General features: G+C 61.8%; 1 protein-coding gene across 5 annotated transcripts; it reads right to left on the bottom strand.

Moving 5' to 3' along the window:
• Positions 1-4,287: 4,287 nt before the first annotated feature.
• On the bottom strand, positions 4,288-12,327 carry ALG12 (ALG12 alpha-1,6-mannosyltransferase). Of its 5 annotated transcripts, none has more exons than XM_037049202.1 (10): positions 12,131-12,325; positions 9,854-10,188; positions 9,650-9,782; positions 8,680-8,853; positions 7,950-8,144; positions 7,449-7,552; positions 6,687-6,910; positions 5,113-5,282; positions 4,954-5,029; positions 4,288-4,834 (listed from the first exon to the last, which is right to left on the bottom strand). In XM_037049202.1, exons 2-10 carry the CDS (start codon positions 10,058-10,060, stop codon positions 4,603-4,605), a joined length of 1,515 nt encoding a protein of 504 aa, XP_036905097.1. In that variant the 5' UTR covers positions 10,061-10,188; positions 12,131-12,325; the 3' UTR covers positions 4,288-4,602. The 5 variants fall into 5 exon arrangements, with proteins under 5 accessions (XP_036905097.1, XP_036905088.1, XP_036905107.1 ...); XM_037049193.1 differs by having other exon boundaries at positions 12,165-12,325; XM_037049212.1 differs by lacking the exon at positions 12,131-12,325 and adding an exon at positions 11,682-11,927.
• Between the last annotated feature and the right edge of the window lie 87 nt (positions 12,328-12,414).

The following is a 12,414-nucleotide window of genomic DNA, read 5'->3' as shown; positions in this document are numbered from 1 at the left end:
ACAAACCCTGAAAAGAAAAAGAAATTTGTGGCTGAAAAGAACACATGGAATGGAAAATTCACCAGAAGTATTGAAAGGCAGATTGGAGCAGAAAGAAGAAAGAACCTACAAACTTGAAGACAGAACGACTGAAAGTGCCAAGTCTGAGAAACAAAAAAAGACGAAAGTGAACAGAGCCTGAGAGCGAGAACTGGACCCACCCACACATTGGGGGAGTCCCCACAGGAGAAGAGGAAGAGGGAGGGGCACAGAATACGTGGACATGTAATGAGCTAAAATTTCCCAAATTTGATTAAACACATTAATAAAAACATCCATTAAGCTCAGTGAACGTGAAGTAAGATGAACTCAAAAAGACCCACGTGGAGACACATTGTATGACTGAATTGTCAAGACGGGATCCTGAAGGCGTCAGCAGAAATGACTTGTCACACACAATTATTGACAAGATGATCGGCAGATTTCTCATCACAAACCTTGGAAACTAAGAGAGTGGGCAAATATTTTCAAAGGGCTAAAAAGAACGGTCAACCAAGAGTATTCTGTCTAATAAAACTTCCTTCAAAAATGAGGGATAGCCCTGGCTGGTGCAGCTCAGTGGATCAAGTGCCGGCCTGTTGAACCTAAAGGCCGCCAGTTTGATTCACAGTCAGGGCACATCCCAGGTCCCCAGTAGAAGGTGCAGGAGAGGCAAGCACACATTGATGTTTATCTCCTCTTTCTCACTCCCTTCCTCTCTCTAGAAATAAATAAAATAAAATCCAAAAAGCGAGGGACTGGGACTTTAGGACATTAGGACAATTAGGAGATCGCCAGATAAGCAGACTCCGGGAGTTGGTGACCACTAGACGCACCCTGCCAGACATGCTCGGGAGAGTGCTGTGACGAGGGGAACGGCCACGAGGCAGCAGCGTGGAGACACGTGAGGAAGTAAACTGTTCAGAAGAATGTAAACACACGGGCAAGTATAAAAACTAGTTTCACTGACAATGCTTTGTAACTCCCCTTTTTCTTTCTATCTGACTTTTAAAAAATCACTGATTTCTGGTTTGGGGTTCCTTATATAAGGACCTTGCAAAATGCCACTCCATCCTACCAAGTCAAGAGCAGAAAAATGGAAAAGTCAGCAAGTCTTCTCAGATCTGTAAGACAGCGGAGGACGCAGCACAGACCCCTGCTCCCAGGAGCGGTGCGCCAGGCAGACCCCAGACATCACGGCTTCCCTCCTGCAGCAGAGACAGACGCACAGGCAGGAACTGCCGTGGGCACTGGCACCTGGGGCCCCCCGGACCCTCAGCGCTGAATTCCTAGAGGCTTAGTGGAGACGTGGCTGCAAGTTAACACCGGGGAGACCCCGCCTGGAGTGACCCACCTTGTGGGGAGACCTTCCTCCAGGGGCACATCCCTTGTGCCTCCAGGAGAAGGGGAAACGAGCCCTTGAAAAGGCACGCGAGCCCTCTGGTTCTCTTCTCCGGGTTGTTTCTTTTTCTTCAGAACTCTGTTCGTAACTAGGACCACTCACTGGAGAAACTACCACACCAGAGCCATGCTGATGGGGGAGGGAAAATGCCCAGCTCCTGCCCCTCCCGTCACCTAAGGGGAGAGGGTCACAGTGCAGAGGCACCGACCTCACTAAAGACTGAGCCTAACCGTAGAGCAGTCCCCACACCACCGCGTCACTAGGCCTGTTGACGGCAGCTCCCTGCACTGGGCGCGGCCCACCGCGAGAAGAAACACAGGCTGATGCGGCGAGAGCGCGCCCTGACAACTCCGGATGCGGGTGAGAACAGGGCAGCAGGACCCCTCGCTCAGCTGCTGGTGGGGATGCAAATGGGGCGGCCACGGTGGACGACCCACTGTCACTTTCTCATGACACTAAACGCGCTCTTCACCCTTCAGCCGGCGAGCAAGCTCCTGGGCGTCTGCCCAAAGGAGCTCACACGCACACGCACACGCACACGAGCCTGTGGGTGGTTAAAGTGGCTTTATCTGTGATGCCGGAACGTGATGCCGAAGTCGGTTTGTGACTCCGGGGACGAAAGCAGCCCCACCCCTCACTGGACAAACAACCCCAACAGACGAGCGGCCCACACGTGAGAAACAGACTCTTGGAACAGGGAGGGAAGGCGAGGCTGACCTCCTGCACAGGAGCCCCCAGCCGCGACGAGGGGAAGAGAAGGCCCCGAGACGCGAAAGCCTGGAGTGAACACTTATGCCGAGACACGTGGAGGAGCAGCTGGCAGCGCACATTTTAATCCTGGGCGAGTACCCTGCCCACAGGGGGATTTTTAGGACAGAGTGGAAAATGGCCCAAACTCCAGAGGGCAGACAAGAAACAGGACCAGTCCACTTGGAGGAAAGAGAGCCCTTCAAGCCGAGAGACGACACCAGCCTCTCTCCTTGGGGAGCGAAGAGCACCCCTCACCCGGGAGATGCCTGCGCTCACCCGGCAGAGCAGCAGGGCCCTTCAGCTCCGGGGCTGCGCCGTGGAGAGGAGTTCGGCACGACCACACCGAGCTCCCCACGTCTAGGAACTTGCCGCAAAGATGCCCCCTGAACCATGTGCAAGCACGACTGAGTACGCTGAGTTGCTGCACCATCATCTGGAGTTTGAAAATACTGCCACCCACCTGAATGCCCACACCCAGCTGTCCGAGTGGCCCAGGGCCACGGGTCCCAATCCCGAGGCGAGGGCTCTCTGGGGACAGGCCCCATGGCCGCAGGTGCTCCGGAAGAACACGATGATACAGGACACTGCCACTGGTGTCATTAACAGAGGGGTCTGCTCGAAAAAGGCAGCACCAAAAGGACCGCCCAGAAACCACGGTGCAGACACGAAGCGGAGGGAGCCAGGCCGCTGTGCAGACTGCCCGGGTCCCACTGACTGCAAGGAATGCGAAGTCTGACCCTGAGGCCAGAAGCAAACAAAGAGCAGGAGTCCAGTGACATGCCCAGCTGGAGAGCACAGCCACAACCAAGGGGGGCTGATCCAAGGGCCCTGTTTGACCGTGAAGGACGCAAAACCCAAGTCCCGTTTCCTGGGCTGTTCCCACAGGAGTCTGGCGAAGCGGTTCCACACTGGCCACCCTGCTGAACAAACACGTTGCTGTCTCTGGGCTGAGGACCCCACTGTGGGAGATGGGACAGCGGTGGACCAGGGGCAGGAGCACAAGCCCACAGACGGGTGAGACGGCAGGTGTCAGCAGGTAGCGCCACAAGTTGTGGCCGTTGGCCGTGCGTGTGTGCAGCCCCCCGCCCCCACCCCGTTCTGCCTAGCTCCGCCCACAGCAAGGACCGCACGGCCGACCTCCCCAACAGCAGTGAGCTCATTCCACACCAGCCCTCGGTCTGCGAACCTGTTCCCCACCAGAAGGAGCCCCCAGAGAAAACAGCTGGGTGCAGGGTGGGGACAGAGGCCAAGAGTGTGGGAGTGCAGAGTAGGAAAGTGCCCCAGAAATGAACAGTGACAGGGCACGTGACGGGACGGAGCAGCCCGACAGGCTCCGGCGGGGCTTGCACGCTGCGGTGACTCCAGGCCCTCAGCTCCAGCCAGCAACCCGTGCACACGCGGCAGTCGGCATCGACAACGTCTGAACGCCGACCGCAGCTAAACAGCAAGTACCGAGGACACACAGGTAAGCGGGGGCCTGGCCCGTGGGGCTTCACACACGCACAGCGCCCAGTGCCAACGGGCAGGGCGCCGGGAGCACTGTCGGCAGGCGCCGAGCTGGGGACAGCTGCAAGAGTCCCTGGTCTGAAGGGGCTGCAGACTGTGGGTCACACTGGGGAAGACACAGCTGCGAGGTATCTTTCCCAGGACACGCTGGGGCACTAGGGGGCACAGGGCACCCAGCAGGCATCCCCCCCCCCCGAACACTCAGGAAACAATAGCTTGCCTTAATGCTCATGTGTGCACACATGTGCACATGTGCACTGTTCTCTGTAATGACTTGGAAGTCAGACACACTTCAGCTGCTTGATAAATGAGGTTCAGCAAATTGTAAAAGTGCCAAAATCATCTTAAAAGTAAAACCTAGCCCTGGCTGGTGTAGCTCAGTGGATTGGGTGCGGGCCTGTGAACCAAAGGATCTTGGTTCGATTCCCAGTCAGGGCACGTGCCTGGGTTGCAGGCCAGTTCCTAGCAGGGGACACTCGAGAGGCAACCATACATTGATGTTTCTCTCCCTCTCTCCTTCCTTTCCCCTCTAAAGGTAAATAAATAAAATGTTTAAAAAAAAAGTAAAATCTAGGTGAAGGCACTCTAAAACGACGCATGTAACACCGCTGACAAGCAAAGATTTACACATTTTAATTCTCGCTCTGTTTGAACACACGTGTGTGCTGAAGCGCCCCTGAAGTGGAACCTGCTCCGAGACCGTGACAGGGAGCTGGCGGCCGCGCAGGAGCAGCCTGCCGTCCCCGCAGCTGCGCCCAGCCCCTGGTGCTCACTAGCATGTGCGGCGTGGCCTCGGGGCCGTGCTCGGGCGTGGCAGGTGCGGCCTGCCCTCACACCCCGTGGGAAACACGCCCTGGCCCCAGCGCTGTCACTTGGCTGTCTCGTGCCACACGCTGGAGGAGCCCAGGGAACGCTGTCTGGTCCCCTCAGGAGGGCCCCAGGAGTCTCTCCAGAATCACCACCTTTGTCTGCAGGTGGACGTTGAAGGGAGGCAGCCTGGTCAGGTTCAGACTCACCCCGGTGGTGCCCGCGACCCTGGCCAGCACCCGGTGTGTGTCCCGGTAGAGGGCCAGGCGCTCAGGCGCGGCCCCCACCAGCAGGTGCGTGTAGGCCAGCATGTGCTCCGACCCGGGCCGCACGTCCTCCCTCTTCTCGTACCTGCAAGGCAGGAGCACGCACGTGCCCGCTCCACCGCCCCACGCCTGCCCCGCGCCCCGGGCGGCCCCTGGGAGAAGGGCCGCCACCGCCCCCACAGTCACATCCCGAAGGGAACATACCTCCAGGCGCCATTGACCTCCAGAAACCGAGACACGCCCGTCTGCGCGGCGGCCACGTCTATGTGCAGGACGACGTCTGCGGAAAGCCGCGCGGGCTCGGTCAGACCGCGGCCGGGCGCCTCCGGCCCAGCCGCGCTGGTCCCCGGACTGAGCGCCCACCTGCCTGGGGAGGCACCAGCTCGTGCAACCTCCGCATGGCCACGCCCCCGGGGTAGTTGAAGTGGGACACGTACAGGGCCGTGGCGGAGTAGGCGGCGTTCGCCACGAGGTGCCCTATCACGAGGAGCGACCCCGCTCTGTACAGCCACGACTTCCGGTAGTTGTTCAGCCTGGGGGGAGAGCGGTGTGTCAGGCGGCACGGGCGGAGGAGGCGGCGCCTTCGCGGGGTCACGAGCTTGATTGCCACGTAGAGAGATAAAGTACTAGAGAAAGTGGTGAAACCACCTAAAAACTTCCCTCTGTGAAATTCCACCCAAGACAACACTTGAAAACTCCTGCTGGACTCGGAAACACTCCGAGTCTCTCAGACCGGGGCACAGCCCGCGGGCCGAGCCCCACGCTCCCTGGGCGTGTAAGAGACACGGACCGGATGTGCAGGAGCAGGGGCCGCGCCCCAGACCGTGAGGCCCACACAGGGAGAATGAGGTGCCTTGGTACCGTCAGCTTCAGAACCCACACCCTGTGCTCGTCGGCACTCACCACGAGTCCCCAGAACGAGTCAACAACGAGGGGTACCAAGTACCACTGCCTGCTCCTTTGCAGAGGGTGCTGGCCCGTCAGCTCAGGGGACCTGCAGCCAGACTCCAGGCAGGCCCCGATGAGCTCTCCTCGCCGTGGCTTCGACCAGTGGGGACTGCAGACCCTCAGCGTAATGCTGTCACCCACTGCCATTCAAGGTGGCACCCTGAGGGCAAGCCCACCCCTGGGGCAGCTGCCTGAGGGAGCCCCACACTGCCAGCACTGTGTTCCGCCCACACCTGGCGATGGGGCGGTGGCCCTGGACCACACACAGACAGAAAGCTCCAAAATATTAAGTCTCGTCTCTGCCTTTCGAGATGCAAACCCACCACCCAAACCTTCACCCCAGGACCCGGAATTAATGTTCACGAAGGCACCTGCTGCGTGCGTCCCTCTGGGAGGAGAGGGACCCGGTGCACCACCACCTCCGGCCACAGACCTACAGCCTGCAGTCTCCGGTCCCCGATTGGCCCGACCTCCCCGACACACCTCTGGCTGGGGAAGACGGGCTGGGTGGCGCAGCACCTTCCCCTCGCTCAGGGCTTCGTGGAGATGGGACGTGCTGTGCACGAGCAAGTCTGAACCGTGCTGCTCTGATGCCCGTGTTCTGTGTGCTCAGTCCCCTCTCTCCGAGTCCCCCAGGGCGAGCCAGCCTGCCGCTCTGAGCGCCCTCCTCCCCCTGACCAGCCAGCCTCGGAGGCTCCCGCATGGCCGTTCGGAACATCCTGCCTCCAAGCAGCCAAGTACTCCCCAAGTACCCACACGGGCTCCCTCACACGGCTGTGTGCAGACAAGCCTGAGAGGCATGTCCGCTTCAACTGAACACAGAGACGGGCTGGCCGAGCCACCGTCAGCGCGTGGCGCGTCCTGACCGGTCCCGGGTGCAGTGGCCGCTGCCAGGACAACCAGGGCTGTCCTGCTGCCCTTGAGAACCAGCCGCCCGGAGCCCCGCTGGCGCAGCACACGGAGGAGCCAGAAGCAGCGCCGGCACTCACAGGTAGGCGCAGCCCCGGGCGGCCACGGCGTTGAGCAGGGGGAAGGTGTAGATGATGAAACGCAGCTCCTTGTGCGGCAGCAGTGAGTACAGGGCCACGAAGCCCAGGGCCGGCAGGAGCAGCGCCAGGGCCCTCCTGTCCACGAGGCCCAGGGGCACGAAGAGCAGGCTGCCGCCCAGGCCTCGGGGCAGGGCCGAGTAGAAGTACCACAGCAGGGGCGAGGTCTGGGCCGGAGGGTTAAGGAGGGCCCAGGTCAGCGAGGCGGGGAGCACACGGGAGACAGGGCCCTGACAGGTGTCCCTGCCCGTGGACAGAGGCCGGGACCCTGCACGAGCATCGGCATTGAGCCTGGCAGACGGTGATGGGGGCTGTGTGGGGCTCTGACCTGCCCTCTCGTCTCTGAAAACAGCTGTCCCAGGTGATGGCTCCCTGGGGACTCAGTGCACAGTGTGTTCCATGAGTGTGTTTAGCTCCCGCGAGAAGACATTAGAAAGTGGAGCGCACAGGACCCCAGAGAAGCCGGGTTCCCAGAGCAAGGCGGCATTCCCAAAGGGCAGGCAGCACGTTGCCGTGGGGACACCCCCCTCACTGCACCTGCTGGCACCTCCCCGGGTGGACAAGGTGGACAGCACCAGTCCTGGTGCTCCGGCAGCTGCAGTGGCCGCCACGCACCCCTCAGTGCGCCTGTTGGACCCCGTCTCGTGTCCCCGTCTCGTGTCCCCTTCCTGGCAGGCCATCCCACAGCGGACGGGCAAAGGATACCCCCCAGTTGGAGCTTTTGTTCTGGACGACGTTGTACCAGAGCACCGTTCCCTCCGGCCACACGAGGTAGCGCCAGAAGTAGGAGTCCACAGCCACCGTCAGTCCTGACAGAGGGAAACGGAGGTCCTCAGGGGAGGACACGGCCCCTGAAAACCCGGGCCGCCACTGAGCCCTGGGTCCAAGGTCTGTGTCCCCACAAAGCTGCCTCTGGGGGTCGGCCCAGACCCTGCGCGCCATCAGCTGCGTGGGCAGGAGCTGGTGTGTCGGGGCTGAGGTCCCCAGAGGCATCACCCCGTGGGGCCCAGTGGCCTGGACAGCAGGAGGACAGGAGTGCCACTCCGGCAGCAGAGGAAGAAGAGGCGCTCGGAGATGCCCCGGTGCTGCTCACAGCTCACGCAGCCTCGTCTGATGGCCAGACACCCACAGCCGCCCACCTCTCCTCCCGTCTGCGAAAGGAGACCACGCGCCCCCTCCGGGCGGGAGGGCTGCCTGCCGACTCACCGAGGCAGAGCAGGCCGGCAGGCACGGCGCAGCGCACGGCCTTGGCCACAGTCAGCCGCCGGGTGCAGAGCAGCAGCAGCAGCACGAGGCCCAGGAGCAGGCTCAGCTCGGCCCTGAAGACCAGGATGGCCAGCGCCGAGAGCCAGATGAAGCGGGCGCACCTCCGCTGCAGCCAGGCCGTGAGGGCCAGCAGCACTGTGAAGAGGGCGAGACGCAGGTGTCTGCTTCTCCCACGAGAGCCACGCGGAACCCGCGGGAGACGGTGAGCGCTGCTGGAGCTCAGGGCTGTCCTGCCCGTCGCGCAGCCTGGACCCCGGAGGCTGTGTCCAGCCACCTGGTCCAATCTAGAGCCTCAGGCCCCCCGACATGCAGCGCCCACCTTGGCCAACTCCACTCCAGTCCCACCAGGCCCCGAACCCGCACCATCCTTGACTCCCTGGGGTCCCGCCTGTCTGCCTGGGGCGCCCGCGGAGCACCCGGAGCGGGCTGCCCGCCTGCCCCGAGTCACACCACAGCCTGCGCCCGGAACCCTCCCAGGTGCATCTTTTGTGGAAAAGGACATCTGGACCTGGCTGAGAACAGACAGCACTTCCCGTCGCAGGACATTCGGTCACAACACCCTGTGAGGGCAGCTACTGTCAGGAACCCGCTCACCTGTCACCTGGCGGGGTGCCCTGAGCCCAGCGAGAGGTGTGGGGGCTACTGAGGGGCGTGCCCGGCAGCTACGTACCCACAGGCAGGGCCAGCACATTGGGGAGCGTCCGTGTACAGTAGAACATCAGGTGGAACTGTGTGGCCGTCACCCAGCAGAACATGGTGGCTGCTGTGGCCCCGAACTGCCGCCGCACTTCTTTTTGCAAAGTCCAGAGTCCAGAAACCACTCCAAGTCCGAGGACCGCTCTGACTAAACAAGGACGGTGACCCATGCATGACCAGCAGGTCAGCAGGTCTCTGACACTGACGTGTGGCGGTTGGCGAGCGATCAGGTGACAGTGAAACAACCTGAAGGGCTCGGCATTAAAAACGGCCTGGGCGTGGGGGACAGATGGCCCGGGCCTGGGCCTGGCCCCAGGGCTTTCCTGGGACTGCACAGCCTGGGACAGGGCAGGCAGTGTCCATCCCCAGGTGACCAGCCCAGCACTCGCACCAGAGGCCCCACCGTGGCTGTGACCAGCGGCCTGTCTAGCCACCCTGCGTGGTGGGGCGCCACTCTCCTGCGCTGCCCTTCTGAGAGCCCCGCCGCCCCTCCACGGGGAGCCGACCCGGCACACGCTCTGAGCATGTTTGCGTCTGTTGGGCAAGCCCAGTGTCTGGGTCTGGGTGTGGAAAAGGGCGCCGCAATGGAAAAGCGGCGGTCCCTGCCTAGAAAGTGAGGTCGCAGAGCTCTCTACGGCGGACTTTGTAAACTGGGCCCCGAGAAAAGTCCAGAAGGATCTGCACAGGCAACCTCTGAGCAGGAAGGCGCCAACGCCCTCATTTCGTCTCAGGAGGCGCTCAGTTTTCTGTCCCAGGCGACACCCCAGAAAGGGCTGATGGCCAACTTGGACCAGGGCTCTGAACGGCCACACGGCACGGCCCGGCACGGCCCGGCCCAGCCACATCCACAGGCAGACACCACTGAAGGGCCTCCAGGTGGCTGCCTGAGATCGCCAGACCTCGCGATGGTGCTTCTGTCCCCATTTGAAGACCCCTGTCCTTACCTATCAGTTGAGAATAGAACTTGGACAATCCCAGCAGCGAGAGCACACAGACCACAGGGCTGGACAGCGCCGCAATCACCAGTGGCCCGAGGAATGTCCTGGGGACCACGCCTGGGAACTCCAGGTGGTCGTACTGCAGAGGGAAGGCAGGGTCAGCAGAGGCCCCGGGACTCACGGAGGACATGCAGTCAGCGCCGGACTCACCTGCCCCACCTCCAGCCGATGGAAGAGCAGGTCATGCACCGCCTGCAGGCTGAAGCTCTCCTCCACCTTGGTGTAGGGGCAGGTGACCAGGTGGACGGCGGCCACTGCGACCAGCAGGCCCAGCAGCGGCCACTGCCTGCCCAAGCCCAGCAGCCTCTTCCCGGCCATTCTGGGCTTCACCTTCAAGCCCCGTGTGTCACCAGCCATCAACACTGCCACTCTGGGAGCATTTCACAGCAAAAACGGAGACCCCGTCTCAAAAATCACAGCTGAGGCAACATCCCGGAGACGTGGGTAGAGGATAGGCAGGAATGCTTGTCGCAGCTTCTGTGAGCCTACAAACACGTGGAAACAGAGTTTTTACACAAACACACTCGAGCAGCGTTCTCACGTCGACCGGCTACCTTACACGAGGCTGGGTGAGTGTCTCCACCAAGGAACATGAGCTTTGTCCTGCGCGTGGCCTGGCCGAGGGCAGGGCACCCAAACACAGCCTGGCCCCCCTGGCCTCACTAGAGTCTGGGCGGAGGCTGTGAGGCAGCAGCACAGAAAGGGGCCCAGGGCCATAGAGAAGCCCCCGGGCCCGCCCAGCTGCCTTCTCGACAGCCTGTGAGCGGTTGTGTGGAACCCCTGGTGGCACCCAGCTGGTCGCAAATGTGAATACATGGGTGGGAAGAAGGGTGCTGTGTCCTTACAGGGCCTGGGATAGCTGTGCCCGCAACGGACCACCCAGGGGCCAGCAGGCGATGGGGGGTGGGGTGGGGTGTGGACGCATCCGGTCAGCTCCCGCCTGGGAGACCCAGGACTGTCGAACGGAGGGAGGAAAGGGGCAGCTTCTTCTTCGTGTTTCAGCTTTTCCTTCTAACAGGTCTGACTCTGGGCAAAGCCGGAAGGCCAGAAGGATATGGCGCGTCCTATGGCACCATTTGTTAAGCTTTAAGGAGTCTGTGCTCTCACCAGACAAGGGGGGCCCCAAGTCGTGAGGAAGACCTGTAGGTGAGAAGGGCCAGGGGTCGGCTGGATTCGATCAGGGTAGCAGTGAGGCCGGGGGAGGCGAGGGGGACAGGCTGTCACAATCAAACCCACCCAGAAAATAGTAACCCTTAGCCTTAGAAGTGACTTCTTTCTCCCTTCCAAATATAAAAACAGCCCATGGGAGGAGGTGCCGCACCTTTATCTCCCCCTTTCTAAACCGTAAGCTCCCGAAGTGCGGGGTTTTTCTGGTTCGTTTCTGCCTCCCACAGCAACTTCAGCAAGGAGAGTGGACCCCAGTCACCAGGGGAGGTGCAGAACCACGCTGGATGGGAGGGGCCTTCCACTGCCCCACTGTGGGTTTCTATCCCGTGCGCAGGGCCACTAGGCTGACTCACTACTGCATCAGCAGAGCCTGGCACACAGTAGGTGCTCAACAAACTGAGGGAATTTGATAAAAACTCTCAGGCAGCTTACGTTTTCACCACTGCAGGGCAGGGACCCGCCACACCTCCCAGCCTTCTCTGTCCGCCACCAACAGGCCTGTCCCTGCAGACCCTGCCCACACCTAAGGCGCCCACACCTAAGGATGCTCTCCCCAGTGCAGAACTCGGCCCTGCCAGGCCCCAAGGCCTTCTCAGCCACAGGACAGTGTGGCCGGGGGCAGACAGCCAAGCAGCTCTTCTGGAAAGCACGGGCAGCACCCGGTCTCAGCCAGACCCTCCCAGGACCGTGGGATGACACGGGACCCAGGCCCACCCCACCACGGGACTCCGGAGGGTGGGTGACGCTCGTCTGCACTAGTCCACCCTGCTAGACAAGCACCCTCGGGCTAACACCAGCCGTTCTAGGGAACCTCGGCATCTGGGGCCAGGAATGAGCTCCCTGCAGGGCCTCAGGTCCCCTCGACCTGGAACCTGCGGCCCCTCCTGAAGCTGGTCAAGTCAGACGTCCCAAGTGCTAGTTCCTCGGCTGCAAACACGAACGACTCGGAGAATCAGGCTGGTCGCCAGCCAACCAGCGGAGAAAACTTGGTATCACGCGCACTTCTTCCTTCGGGCAGGTACGGCCTACTGGAACCCAGGTAGGGCTGATCTTCCTGCTCCTCATCGAAACCACGGTTCCAGTGCCCTCGCCGGGGCACCTGCGGAAATGCGGGTTCCGGGGCCTCGCAAGACAGTTCTCGGGCCCCAGGTGAGGAGCCCGGCGCCAGGTGGAGAGGCCCGGCGGCTGCCCCACGAGAACACGCACAGAAAGGCCGGAGGAGCGCAGCGCACGCTTCAGCTCGGGATCCCCGCCGCTCACCCCGAGAGCCCTGGTCGCGGCAGCGCACGCTTACCGCGCGCGCCCGCGGGGTTGTCCTCCAAGGCGCTGCTCCCTCAGCTGCACCAGCTGCCCTAGCTGCACACGGCCGGAAGAGGGGTAGCGGAAGCGAGCTGGAAGGTGCAGACCTTGCCCGAACCTAACATGGCCACCAAAGCCTAGCCACCCTGCCGGCGGGCGCCCCCCTTGCCCAGAACAAAGATGGCTGCCACGGGCCCACGCGAGAGGCGGGGCCGAGGGGGTGTGTTCCGACCTCCACGCTTCCC

This window comes from Sturnira hondurensis, unplaced genomic scaffold, assembly GCF_014824575.4.
Source record: "Sturnira hondurensis isolate 20B ecotype Veracruz unplaced genomic scaffold, ASM1482457v3 Scaffold0000780, whole genome shotgun sequence".
In the NCBI taxonomy this organism is placed as follows: domain Eukaryota; kingdom Metazoa; phylum Chordata; class Mammalia; order Chiroptera; family Phyllostomidae; genus Sturnira; species Sturnira hondurensis.
Note: the sequence above shows the minus strand (reverse complement) of the source record. Positions and strands in the feature narration are given on the sequence as shown.

Bases quoted from the DNA above. Each gene is read 5' to 3' on its own strand.
- ALG12 (XM_037049202.1), bottom strand. From the start codon at position 10,060: ATGGCTGGTGACACACGGGGCTTGAAGGTGAAGCCCAGAATGGCCGGG. The intron at 7,553-7,949 runs GTGAGTCGGCAG...TCCCTCTGTCAG, and splicing joins TGCCGGCCTGCTCTGCCTCG to GACTGACGGTGGCTGTGGAC. The intron at 5,283-6,686 runs GTGAGTGCCGGC...CTCTCCCCCCAG, and splicing joins GCCCGGGGCTGCGCCTACCT to GCTGAACAACTACCGGAAGT.